General features: G+C 36.4%; 1 protein-coding gene across 1 annotated transcript; it reads right to left on the reverse strand.

Annotated features, from left to right (window-relative positions):
- Positions 1-576: 576 nt before the first annotated feature.
- Positions 577-12827, reverse strand: sh3bgrl2 (SH3 domain binding glutamate-rich protein like 2). The gene is made up of 4 exons (XM_067445870.1): positions 12600-12827; positions 3477-3662; positions 2281-2352; positions 577-2097 (listed from the first exon to the last, which is right to left on the reverse strand). Exons 1-4 carry the CDS (start codon positions 12642-12644, stop codon positions 2083-2085), a joined length of 318 nt encoding a protein of 105 aa, XP_067301971.1. The 5' UTR covers positions 12645-12827; the 3' UTR covers positions 577-2082.
- Between the last annotated feature and the right edge of the window lie 1945 nt (positions 12828-14772).

Consider the following 14772-nt stretch of genomic DNA (forward strand, 5'->3'; position numbering starts at 1 on the left):
CAGATTGGACATATTATTTTATTTAATACAGTTTATTCTCGGAGGAAAGAGTGAACTTTATCTTCCTAATTTTTTATTAACTTTATATATAATTCTTTATGAATATTTAAATTTTGAGATCAAGCAATATTTGGCAAACTTTATTGAAGACTGTTGTATGTTTGCGCACTGTATCCATTTTTAATAGTATTCAATTCATGAGTAGCAAACATCTGTATCTATTTATAGAGGAACAATATTTTCTCACGCTCTCAATGTCAACCGCTTATACAGCTAAAGTAAATTTGCCACATTCAAAGGCATGCTGGGATATCTGGAGTGTTCCACTAGTCTTTTTTTAAAAGTTATGTAGTCCACCCACATTATGCCATGACATTAGCTCATAAAAGTATTTGGACTATTAATCCAGATAGCACAACACTCATATTATGCAAAATAATTGATGATTTAAAAATAAAACTTAAATTTAAAAAAGAAAATAATTTGTTTTAATTATAGAATGACACATGCTTTGATGTTTTGTTATTTAAGTGTCAAAATGCATTTTGGAACCACTGAGAAACACAAGAAACAATCAGCGTTTGAATATACTTTATTACAAATTAGATTCATTTATTCACTTACATTATGAAAGTAAACAACAGTAACTTGTATATAGAAAGGAATGACTACACTTTACAGAATATGTTTAGAGTGTGTGTGCGTCCCGATACACCATACGTCCACACAAAGATGGCAATATATGAACATTTTGAAAATGTAAAAATGCTGACAGTTTTCTGTGATGGGTAGGTTTAGGGGTAGGGGATAGAATATACAGTTTGTAGAGTATAAAAATCATTATGTCTGTGGAAAAGTCCCCATAAAACATGAAAACACAATGTGTGTGTGAGAGAGACAAAATGGGCATAAAACATAATTGTATCCTGAGAATAGTGTGTGTATGTGCGCGTAAACATAAATGCAGTGCTCATTCATGCGGAAACATTTAATGAAACGGTGGGAGAAGCAGAGCAAGAAGTGAACATCGTAATGAATAGTAAATGAAAATACAGAGGAAGTATGTATGGGAGAATGTCTGTGTTTTGTTCGGGGGGCTTTCGGAGGAGAATGGCAGTAGTTTGCACAAGACAATTCCACAAAACCAACTTTGTGAGTAAACCAGTATTTTCATCACATTGTATAATAAGTGAGTGAATATATAAGCTACACAAAAAAAACGGGTGAGCTGGAAGTTTAGGCATCTCAGTGTGCTACATGCTACATGCTAACATACCCCTGAGAAGAAAAACACACATTAACAGACAATTAAAGAGGAAAGACTGAGATAACCTCAAAGACATGAGTTCTTTGATTCCCACCAGAAGGAACAAAAGGCGGTAGGAATGAGATCTGAAATTCTGTTAATAAACCATAAAGTGTTCAAATACTGATTCAGGACCAGTTTTACACTCTGAAAAGTCATTACGGCGCATGGAAACACTGAGCTCCGATCAGTGCTGTTACACTGAGATCTTAATGCAGGTCAGGATTCTATTTCCTGTTTTGGCTTCTGGTCTGAACTTATTTTTTTACGAACGGATCAAAGCCTATGGAAAAGAACACATACCAGATTCTTATGCTGTATCCCTACATTTCCTTTTGACAATCTGTCTGAGCTCCTTAACAAAGAATGACTTACAAGAGACTCGTACATGCAGCCTTGCATACTTATGATTCTTTTTGTGCTGATTACAACAGCATAAGTCTTACAAGCACACAGACACACAAACATACAGGTATAAGTTACCTTCCATCCCTATAGCCAATTTAAAAAGAATAGGATTTTCATTTTACACATACAACAAATGAAACAAAACATATAAATAATGAATTAGGCCATAAAAAACATCTGTAACCACCCGGTGTATGTGTTTAAACAGACAGAAGTTTCTTAGGAATAGCTGGGCCGGAGGGCAGCATGTGTTTTGGCAGAATTCATTTCTGGCAGTGAGGGCTTCAGACCAGGGGACAAGAGTTACATCACAGGAGAAAGAGGCAAAACCACAGTGTTTCAGTCTATGGAAATGTCAATGACACGGTTTAGGATTCAGAGTCCTGCAGAGAACAAAATGTAATTAATTAAGATGTTGATCTAATTGAGTATAGCCAGTATACACACAAACTACATCACAAAACATAAATTATCATAATAATCAGTATTTTGTCCTGCAAAAAAATTAATAAATTTTTTTACTGGACAGTGAATTACTTCAAAGACAGGTGGGAGTGTGTTTGTACCTTTACAGAGGGCAAACGGAGGAATGAGAACACTGTATTCGTCTCTTTAGACTGGAAGAAATCTTCGTAATCCTGCAAAAGGATCGAATAATAATGACTGAGGAGAGTTTTTAGCAACTCTGTTTGTTGTACTTTTGTCTTTAAAATTGCATATAATATTGGCACCTTTATCTGTGAAATATCAAACTAAACAAGTGAACCTACTGATTTAGATTATATACATTATGGCATTAAACATCCATTAACATGATAAACCAGAAACAAAATTTTATTTTCTTATATAGTTTTCTAAATATATTTCTTTTTAAAATGCATAACAATAGCTGTAAATGTAAAACCTATTAGACTTGTCAATTGTGGCTTGCCCTCTATTAATGTCAAACAGTTGACCACTGTGACATGTTGTGAAGGAAACTGCTCTACTGATTGGCTAAAAGAGGCGCTGGGGGTGGGGTCTAAGAGAATTAAGGATTACTGTGAGATTAGATCAATTGGGCACTCAGCAACATCCAGCCATTACTGCCATGAGTCATTCACAAAATATACAAACCTTACCACAACTTGGGTGCTAGGTGATTAATCATTTCTAAAATAAGATTCATGGTAAGAGTCACATTGACATATCACACTACAGCTCTAATTAATAAATTGAGTATGTGTGGTGAGGGTTAATATTAATGTGTTTAGTCAGCAAAATCTTGAAACTTTGAGCTTTGTGTTTGGAAGAATCAGGCATGAAAATGCCTTACCCTTTTTACAAGAAAAGGCAACAATGTCGCACAGCTTACACCATGGATCTTTGTTTTAATGTATTGATTTTTAATAAACATCCTCTCAAACCAACCCAATGTGGACTCATTGGCCAGACAGAGAGCTTTTAGCGTATCATTGATTTAACTGTCTGAGAGAAACAGAGTATTATTTCAGCAGACCCCTCCAAATCCCTGACACATTTTACTGTCTAATTAATACTGTATGAATTGAGGTTTGTAGTATATTGACGAAGATATTACCAGTGTGCGAATATCTATCCAACAATACAATTGCTTCTGATAGAAGATTATTGGTTAATCTTTGAACAAGTTAATGGTGTTTTAATGGGAGAAAGAGTACATCACCCAAACAGTGTTTGACATATCAGGCATATGGAATTTTTTTAGTTAAAAGAATTTATGGCACATTTGAGGCGGACTCACGCCGCAGTAGTCATCTCCATTGAAGATCTGAGGGGGGAGAGGATTGCCCTTTTCAGGTCGTTTCTCCTCAGGAATGTTCCGGTACATCCAGAACCTCTGATCCTCCACCATAGTGATGTCAACCTCCTCAAAGCTGATCCGGTTGGCCTCCAAAAAGCCCACGACGGCCTGCTGGTGTTTCTTCACCTGAGGAATCACACAGTGAAGTTCTTTGGTCAATGATAATCTGTGATAGTTCTTGAATGATCTGTGTTATTAAGGTTCTTAAGGCTACTCTCAAATTAGAACTTGAGTATGAGCATTTATAGGTGTTTGCGCATTTGCATGGATATTTATTATGAACTATTCATTAAAAATTGGGAAGTGGAGGTGGTGTAATCTTAAGGAAACTCTGAATATAACCATATAAAAGTAATATGTAGGACGAGAGTGTTGATCGACAAAGAGGGATTTCTTTAAAAGTAAATGGAAAACATACTGCGGAAACTTAGCGCTCAATCTGTCAATCTGGTTTTTAAAACTATAAAACTAAAACTTAAACTATTTCAAATAGAAACCCTTCAAGCTTTTAAAACAACTTCAAACTTTCTGTCTTTCTCAAGGCAATGTAAAGTTTGTCTACAAATTTAAAAATCGAGTTATTATTATGTTATGTGGTTTAATTTCGTTTTTTGTATTCGCTTTGGTATTATTAACACAGCTAGTCACAACTAGTCTCACTATTTGCTTTATATTCACAAATTAAAAATCTCTCTCTCTCTCTCTTTTTGAAAGTTTTTTGTAGTGAAAGGGTGGGTGGGATCTTATGCTTTTAAAGCTAACTTGCTATTGCTAGCCTCTGAAATTGCAACCTACCTTTACGGTAATGGATTAGCTGTAATTCTTTATACACACATTATCCCTCCCTGTAAAAACTGGTAACCTGCTTAAAGTTGTGTTCCAGTACCACTAGATTTAAACCATAAAAAATATTTTGTTGATAAAAATGAATGTAGGGTGAATCAGCAATTTTGAATAATAATTTTGACTGGAATAAACCTTTTTAATTTAGATGTTGTCTGTTTTTCGCCAATTTTCAGCGCTCACTAAGGACTGACACATTTTCAATCTGAGCACCTAACTCTATGAGGCCTAACAGCTGTATGAGAGGGAGTGACTTACAAAAACACACACCTACACTCCAGTTTGGCTGTATCAAAGTGTGCTGTCCAGAGAGTGTTTTTGGACATTGCATATTTGTGGAGGAGGACAGATGGAGAACAAAAAGTCCCCTGCCTTACCTCGCCTCGCCTTGCCTTTCTTCTCTCTCTCTCTCTCTCTCTCTCTCTCTCTCTCTCTCTCTCTCTCTCTCTCTCTCTGCTGACTTTGCAGATTGTGTTGCTGGGCACCACATGCAGAGCTGTTCAGAGACATTTTGCAACTAAACACACACACCTATGCACATAGAAAGCACAAGTGCATTAAGATTCATACTCTGTGATGCATTGATGAGCAAATCAAATATCATACACATAAAGAAAAAAGTAAGGAAAGGTAGAGAAGCTCTTTATTAAGCCCTGTCTGCTTTTTAAAAGCTCAATAAAACTCCTGCACTGATAAACAGAGAGCAGGACAATTGCCTTGTGTCAACCCAGCACAGGCTCACAATGTAGCTATTGTTTTATCCACAAAACAAAAGACTGAAGAGAATGATTAATTTTAATAACTCCACTTCTCTTTCTGCCACAACCTGTTAATCACAAATTGTGTTTTTTGTAAATGCTGTCTATATCATCAAGACCTTTCTTCTGACTTTTTCTGCAAGTTACATCTTTACACTAGTAGTAGCCAGCAAGTGACAGACTAATTTATGAGTGAGACATTTATTTATTCAACCAATTAGTTTAAAAAGGCTGATTTGAAGTCATCTGTTTTTATGAGGGATTCTTTGAATCAGCCGTTTAATCCAGAAGCATGGATTCATTCAGGAAACTATACTGTGTTTTACTAGACGCACATTGATTCTGCCGCTGTTTTGCTCGGAACTTTTATGGATAAAAAACAGACAAAGTAACAGATAAAACTGCATCTAGAATGTAAGTTGCTAGGCTACTCAAGATTCATTTCTGTTATATTGAATTTTTGTATATAAACAATATCACCTAATTGTGCCGTTTCCTAATATCTTGCTGCTTCTCTTGTTTACTGCCAATTCAAAATCATTCTGATAGTCATTCAGAAATACTCTAAAATAAGTAGGGTTGAAAATGGACAAACCTAGCGGTTGGGTTAAATGTTTGCCCAACATGCTGGCCAGTTTTATTTATCCCAACTCTTGTTAAATAAATTACTCTGGCTGGCTTATAACGAACCCAAAATTCATTGGAAATTAAAAATCTGTCATAATTAGAGGGTAGAGGCAACAATAATAATTCAAAGGTTATTATTATTATTTATTAAAAAGCAATTTTATAAATACACTCTAATGCTGGGTTAAAAACAACCCAAGTTGGCTTGGAAATGGACAAACCCAGAAATTGGGTTGTTTGAACCCAGTGAATAACCATTCAGACTACGTAATTTCTGGGTTTGTCCATTTACAACCCAACCCAACCCAAGGGAATACCAATTATTGGAGTATTCATGAGTCATCGGTGTAGCTACCAAGATTGTATGAAATTCTTCGCATATTTTAAGTGCAGAATATGAGTTGCTTCCTTCTGGCAAAAGATACAGGATGCCTATGTGCAAATATAATCGTTTTAAGAAATCGTACCAACGTCAATTAGACTTTTAAATAAGTAGTTTTTTTTTGTGTGTGTGTGTGTGTATTGTTTGTTTGTATTTTTGTATTATGTTTTTGATCAGTGTTATGTGGGCACCGGAGTCTAAGACAAAGTTCAATTGAATTGAATTGAATTGAATTGAATTGAATTGAATTGAATTGAATTGAATTGAATTGAATTGAACTGAATTGAACTGAATTGAACTTGGGTTGTTTTTAACCCAGCAATTTTAGAGTGTGTTTATTGTTTAAATATTATTCATTAAACATATTAATAATATTAATTTATTAAAGATATTAATAAATGTTAATTTCCAACATATTTTGGGTTTATTCCAAGCAAGCTACAGAGTAATTTTTTAAACAATAGTTGGATTTAATAAAACTTCCCAGTGGGTCGGGCAAACTTGGATCGCTGGGTTAAAACAACCCAATTGCTGGGTTTGTCCATTTTCAACCCAACTTGGGTTGTTTTCAACCCAGCCTTGAACCTTTTTTTTTTTCAAAAGGTAACTTTTGCTTGTATGATGTTGATTTTTTATGCACATAAAAAAGTGTATTTTATGTTTACATTTTTTTTTATTGATGTTCTGAATAATACATTTCATTTGTAGGCTAATTTTGTTGTGTGCTATTTATCAGATTTTCATTTAGCTTTAATAGCTTTAGTCATTTAGCACTTCATCTTACACTTATTTATTATTAGTTGGAAGGCAATGTAGCAAATTAGCTCAAAGGAAATATGAATAATTAACTAGTTAAAATGTATTATAAATATTTAATAGAATGAACTTATTGTTGTAAAATGAATATTACAATCAGTTTGTCCAGTGAACACTGTTAATGGTTTATTAATTCCAAGAAAAGTTCATTACCGGGGTATGAGAAACATCTTTCTTATTGTACAGTACTACTCAGAGCATAGAATCAAAATCTGCATGATTAGGAACTCCAGTATATAAGAATGAAACATGGACAACTTTAAGTGACATAAACAAGACTTTATTAACTAGACAAAAACACATGCATGCATAGAGTTTACCAAGGGAAAGAGAGCTGAAGCAGAATACAGGAAACCAAGTTATTTGAAATGCAGCAGATTAACAGCCTTGAGCAAACCATCAGTTTAGTTTTTACACGCCCTTATTTAAAAGAGGTATGTATACTTAATGTATCAATGAGACTAAGTTTGATACTTGCATGTCTTGACCATTTGAATTAAACTGTCCTGATGCATTTTGTTGAGGCTCCAGCTGATCTTTGCTGATTTTGTCTTGATGAGAGGGAACCAGTTGAGTCAGATGATTTTTGGTGAATGGAAAGACAAGGCCGCAGCCTGGCACAAACTTAGGGGTCCTTATAGAAGACTTCTAGTTCAGTATTATCTTCACACTAGTATTTCTCAGACAAGGTGAGAAAAGTGTGAACTTTTAAAGTGTGAAGATCTCACACCCTCTGGTGGCGTGTGAGCCAATAAGTTGTTCCTTTGTAGGGAAATGTTATGATCCTTTGGCATCCAGGCATCTTAAGTCTGAAGTGTCCCTCTTCTCCGGCAGTGGTGCTGACTTGAGCTTGCCTGAGTTGTGTTGGGCAGGATTCAGACATTTGTTCTTCCCAGTATTCCTCAGGTGAGTTATGTTGCCACGGTGATGGTTCTGCCCTCTGCTGGCTAGGGGCTTTTGGTAGAAGGCTCTTACATTGTGGAAATGTTGGGTGCCTCCTGGTGCCAGCTTTGGATTCTGGATTTTGCAGTTCAGAATCACTGGGGTCTTACAAACCCTTTTTGAGGAGGCCTTGTGTTTGTTAAAGGCCTTCTGTGTCAGGTCACGCAGCTGTTGAACAGGCATTGTGTGGGGGCAGGCCGTAATGCCTAAATGGTAACTTACAATAGGATGGAGGTTTCGGAGGAAAAGGCTCTTGAAGCTGGTGTCCTCCTCCATCCCAGGTTCATTGCGAGCTCCAAAGTAAGCTCTTCTGAGTCTGTGGTAGTAAGCATGGGGAGTTTCTTTCCGACCTTGTTTGATGTCCAGGGCAGCAATCAGTCCACTTTCAGACTCTGGGTCAGAGTATTCTTTTATGAGGGCTTGTTTCAGCTGTTGGTAGTCTGATTGGATGTTTTCCGGCTGCCGAGCCAGAAAGCGTCGCAACTCTGGGCTGGATGTGATCCAGAGCAGATAGAGTCTATCTTGGTGGTTCACACTCGTCAAAGACTGCAGGTAAAAGTCAATGTCTCTCAGGTAAGCGTGGACGTCGTGGTCTCCTGTGAGATCTGGTGCGAAGGTAGAGATGTTTCTGGCCATTCGGTTGAGGTCTTTGAGTGTCTCTACACGTGCCGTTTCAAAGTTTGTCTGAATTAATCCTTCCTCTTCTGTGACTGCAAAGGCTTTCAGGGCTGATGAAGTGTTATGCAGAAGGCTTTGGCTCCCCTCTTTGTATCTCTGTGCTTGGCTGGGGGAGCTTGCTCTGCGGACTGCAGTGAGATGTCTCTCCTGCAGCGGTTCTTTTTGCAGCAAATAAGAGTATCTCAGCTCTCTTTGGACCATGTCAAGTTCATCTTTGGTGTTTTCCAGCTGTTGGTTCAGAGCTTTAATCCCTGCTTTAAACACATTCAGGTGACCTTCACAGGCCCTGATTTTTGCATTTTTGTCCAAGAGTTCAGAATTTGCTGCTTTTAACAGTAACTCTTTGTGAAAAAGTTTCTTTTCCAGGTCCTCTCTGGCTGCCTTTTCCAGCTGCTCTCGTTGTTCAGCAGCTCTCAGAGCATTTTCAAGTCTGTGGATTTTCTCCTGTGACTCCATTCTGCCAGGGTACTTGTGCTTGTCCTGAGGCTCCATCTCTAGCTGGCCTATGTAGCTTTTAGCATGTGTCAGCTCCTTGTTGGTCTCTGTGATCTGGAGTTTGAGGTTGTTTACCTCCTGTTTCAAACCAGTGAGGTTGTGGGCCTCAGTCAGATTTTTGTGGTCATACCTCTGATTTGAGTCATCTGCCATCATCTTCACATCAGGATTTCTCAGAGTAGGGAACTCTCAAGCTGATCAGTGATCTTTTAAAGTGTGAATATGTCACACCCTCTGGATGTGTGAGAGCCAATAAGCAGTGGTTCCCTTGGAGGGAAATTTTACGGTCCTTTGTCCTCTAGCGGGGCATTTGAATATGTAATTTGATTGGGTGTTTAAGAGACGGACATTTAACATTCTTATAATACTAATGTGGGACAGAGTTAGCAAAATGTCATGTAAATTAACAAATGGAGAACAACATTTGGAGTTCGTAGAGACCAAACACGCCATACACAAGCATGATTTTAGTAGTAAGCAATTCTAAAACATTATTTCAAAAGAGATTTAAATAAGACATAGACCAAACCCTATAAAGATTTTAGATGGTTTATTCGTCCTTTAAAATAAATAAATAATTGAGAGTCACAGCTCTCTGTAAATTCCTTCTGGTCATAAAACTTATCAGTCTCCATGTGTCCTGTAACCAGAGGCCATGTGTTAACTGCATTTGGGATGTTAGTTGTAGTTTTGGGGGATGGTTCACATACCTTTGTTGGGAGAGTGAGTTTGCTGGTTTATTCATTAAATTCAATTAATAAATTGTATGTCTGATTGGTTCAGACACTACAGCAACATTATTAATGTTATTTTAAGAAAGTTTTTTTTAAGCGTTACAGTCCTCTTAATCTCGTAATTAGGCCTACAACTTGACCGCTTGCAGATTTAGTTAAAGGGATAGTTCAACCAAAAATGAAAATGTGATGTTTATCTGCTTACCCCCAGTGCATCCAACATGTAGGTGTGTTTGTTTCTTCAGTAGAACGCAAATGAAGATTTTTTATTCCAACCGTTGGTGTGTGTGGGTCATATAATCATGTAAATGGGTAACATTCCATGAGAGCAAAAAAAAAAAACATGCTTAGACAACATGCACAAAGAGCCCTGTGGCTCAAGACGACACATTGATATCTTAAGGCACAAAACGATCAGTTTGTGTGAGAAATCAAGCCGTATTTATATAGTTTTTTACCTCATAGACAACACTATATCCAACAGCCTGGGACACGCTTCACTTCCGGTCCACGTTCTAGCTGTATATCCATGACCTACATGATTATATGACCTACACACAGCAACGGTTGAGGTAAAAATCTTCATTTGTGTTCTAATGAAGAAACAAAGACATCTACATGTTGGATGCACTGGGGGTAAGCAGATAAACATCAAATTTTCATTTTTGGGTAAACTATCCCATTAAAAGTTGATCGTGTTGCCATAGAAATGCACAATTCATGTGATCATGAGGAGACCTGCTCCATTCAATTGAACTTTTATTATGATATTGATATGACAGGATTCCACATCATCATTATATTTTTCAATTGATAATTTTTTTAAGTGCAAAACTTTTTAATGAGGGTACAATGACTAAGTGCACTTTTAAACAAAGACACATCCCATTAGGTTGAGTGTATCATTCTGTTCTCAGGAATGAATGCACTCTTTCCACTCAGACATTCTTAACAGACTTACTGAGCCTGTATCACTGTCGAACCCATCTCACCACTAAGCTTAGCTGACTGAAAATCACTCAGTATCACTCAGTGAGTGCTCTCAGTCCTTCGCATGCATGTATAAAGTGCAATGGTTTAATGTGGATGAGTGAAAAAGGCTAGTCAGGGGTGTGACCTTTATAATCCCCATTTGACCCAAGCTTATGAGAGCTAATGTGAATTTGCGTAGCTGAACGTGAAAAAAGCAACGCACACTCGTTTCATCCTAAAATTTGCTTTCATTTAAATAATGTTCCGCACAGACCGGAGATCCTCTTTAGCAACAGATTGGTATCATCAAACATCACTCACTTCACACAAACATCCTTTGGACACAAAACATGTTATGTAACAAACACATCTGTAATCTGAGTGAACACACACACGCACACTAGTCATTAAATACAGCAACTGACACATTTAATTTTTCTTTTCTAATGATCATCTTGTTAGTATTCCACAGAAGGGGGGAGCATGAAAGAAATGTTTGCCTATATATGAGAACAGTGTGTGCTGAGAACATGGAGACTTAAAAATAGCTGTTTTTGGGGTAAAAAAAAAACAACCCAGGTCTTGTAGAAATAAGGAGACAGCGGAAATTAATGGATAACTTTTAGACTATTACCTCATTCAGGCACTATTAGGTTACAATGCTGAAAGTTCTTGCCTCTCTATCCAAAAACAAACTTCATCTCAATATCAGGGCTGTCAATTACACAGTGAGTCACTATACAAACATAATTAGATAACCAATAAACACCAAATGAATTACATTAAATACAGGGAAAAATGAACAAAAATTGCCCCAGCTTCCAACCAATCCATGTTCAGACACTGTGGATCTCCTTATTTAAAGAACTAAAAGTCAATGTCACTGGAGCAACCAGCTAAAAGGCTGAAATATAATCCTTGCTCTGAATGAATCAGGATATTTTTTGTGCTTTCCCTGCAGGCTGCATAACAGAGCGATTAAAACCGAGCTGATCTGCTGCCAGGGATTGTGGCAGTAGGTTGGTTTGTACTGTAAACACGCACTTTGTCCAACCTCTAAGCTTTATGACTGGTTTCAGTTTGCTAAGATGGACAACAGTTTTGGATTATTTCAAATAAAGCATCAACCACATTTTAGCATATTTTTTTTTGCTGCTGTTAAACATAGGCTATAGATCAGATTGAGCTTGACATCGATTATATGAAATCCATTTTAGATTAATAATGTCTATAGGCCTACCTATCCAGAATGTTCTGCACTGTGCGGCTTGAAAACAGGCTCATAGCCTACCTTCAGTTTTAAGTTATGGACAAGAGTTCTTTATGGGGTGTGCACTTGACAATAATAAAATGTGCCACAGTAACACCATGTTTTTCGATAACCATGTTACGGCACATGAAAAATTAACTTCCATGGTTTAATTACCATGTAATGTCATTTGACGTAACCACCCTGTTGTCACCTGCAGAAAAAGGGAGGGTTTGCCAGGGTGGGCTAAATTCATTAAGTGAGAGGGGCTTATTTGAAAATAAACCCCAAAGTATATTATTGTTGTTGTCGACAGGCATATAACTCATATCTGCACACAAACCTTAATGAGTGATAAGCGGCAAAGTTAGCTTATGTTATAAAGCTATGTAATATACCCTTAAATTATCTGTTTAACGTGATATTTAAATAATTATTACATAGAATATATTAGAAAAACATCACAGACCACAGAATAAAAATGAACTGTTGTTTGATATTATTCCTAGCTGTCTCCAGTTTTTCATCACGCAACTCTTAGAGGCTCGATGTAAACATGTTACTCACCGCGACAGACCCAGACGAGGAGGCGATGTACACTCTGATGACCATCCTAATCCTCACTTGCTCTTTCGAAAAAAGAATGAAGGCTGGGAAATGTTGCGCACTCCCTTTCTATAGACTTCTTTGGAACTGCGGTGACGTCAACTTCACCCTTTGAAATTAAAGTGAGTGCGCGCGCCCAGTATGCTACAATAAAGCCGCTCGCGCTCCATCAGTGCACTTCACTCCCCCGTCGGGAGCGCGAGACACTCACCGCGCTTAGCTCCTGCTCAAGAAGGGAATCATGGGAAATGTAGTTTCAATCTCCTACAAAAACGAATGCTATCATTTAATCCGTCGTGGGGGTATTATCATGTCAAGAACATGAAAAGCTGTGTAAATCCTCCCTCAGACATAAATATTATTGTCATAGTTAGGCTGCCAAGTCAATCATTTCATTATATGACAAAATGCAGTAGCCTAAGGAAATAGGCCTATAGGGAAACATTGTTATAGCATAATGTTGCCACCATGTGTTTGTAATGCACACCTGCTTAGGAAGTGTTGTGTACATCTCAATGCTTAGACATTAAATGCTGACCTAAATGCTAAAAGTAAACAAAAATGCCATTAAAACCCTTAAATGGTTTTAACACACTAAATATTATCAAGAATGGCACAGGACCAGACCATCAGTGTGTAAAATTATTGACGTTACAGACTAAACAGAAAACTTTGAATTAAGGTAAAATATATCACATGCAGTTGCTTCAATGCATTTAGGGGCATGGTCCTGGTCAAGACAATCTCCTGAACTCTAAACTGAAAGTCAGAATGGGAAAGAAAGGTGATTTAAGCAATTTTGAGCGTGGCATGGTTGTTGGTGCCAGGCAGGACGGCTGATTTCACAATCTGCTCAGTTACTGGGATTTTCACGCACAACCATTTCTAGGGTTTAAAAAGAATGGTGTGAAAAGGGAAAAACATCCAGTTTGCGGCAGTCCTGTGGTCGACAATGCCTTGTTAATGCTAGAGGTCAGAGGAGAAAGGGCTGACTGATTCAAGCTGATAGAAGAGCAACTTTTGACTGAATTCAGAAATAACACTCGTTACAACCGAGGTATGCAGCAAAGAATTTGTGAAGCCACAACACACACAACCTTGAGACAGATGGGCTTCAACAGCAGCAGAATTTGGCGTAAACAGAATGAGAACATGGATCCATCATGCCGTGTTACAACAGTGCAGGCTGGTGGTGGTGGTGTAATGGTGTGTGTATGTGTGTGTGTGTGTGTGTGTGTGTGTGTGTGTATGACATATAAATGTTATAACATTATGAGATAGTATTATATAACCCTTCCTAATATTGTGTTGGTCCCTTTGCCTTAAAATCTTTAGTTCATGGAAATACATTTTTTTAGTTAATACAAAAAACTTTAATTGAGAATTGACAACCTTTATTCAAATATTATTCAAATATTACATTTTTTAAAAGAAGCATATTGGGTAATTCTGTGTGTTTTATTTGTTATGATGCAGTGAAACATGCCAAATGTTGCTATTTTCATGATTTATCACATTTTTATATGGTTCAGATATAATAATATTTTGAGTTTCTATTTATTAAACCAATTTCCTTCATTGTATCAACTAAACTTTTTAATTTCAGTAAACTCACAATTTTAACACAACCAGGTTACTTACTTTTTTAAAGTGTATAGTTGTATATTTAAGAAATATTGTATGTATATGGGCCTACTGTAGTGTATATTATATATAAATATTAATATTTTATATATAAACATAATAAATGCACGTCATACCCAGACACTATGCATTTAGAAAAAAAACAACCAAAAAATAAATAAATAAATAAAATAAAAACAACAACAGACACCATGCCACTGCTGGTAGATTCATATGCTTTTTTTATTTATTTAGCATTATAACATTGTTCCTGTTTGGAATATATATATATATATATATATATATATATATATATATATATATATATATATATATATATATATATATATATATATATATATATATATATATATATATATATATATATATATATATATATATATATATAAAGCATATGAATCTACCAGCAGTGGCATAGTGTCTGTTGTTGTTTTTATTTTATTTATTTATTTATTTGTTTATGTATTTATGACGTGCATTTATTATGTTT

The sequence above is a fragment of the Pseudorasbora parva genome, chromosome 6 (assembly GCF_024679245.1).
Source record: "Pseudorasbora parva isolate DD20220531a chromosome 6, ASM2467924v1, whole genome shotgun sequence".
NCBI classification, from domain to species: Eukaryota; Metazoa; Chordata; class Actinopteri; order Cypriniformes; family Gobionidae; genus Pseudorasbora; species Pseudorasbora parva.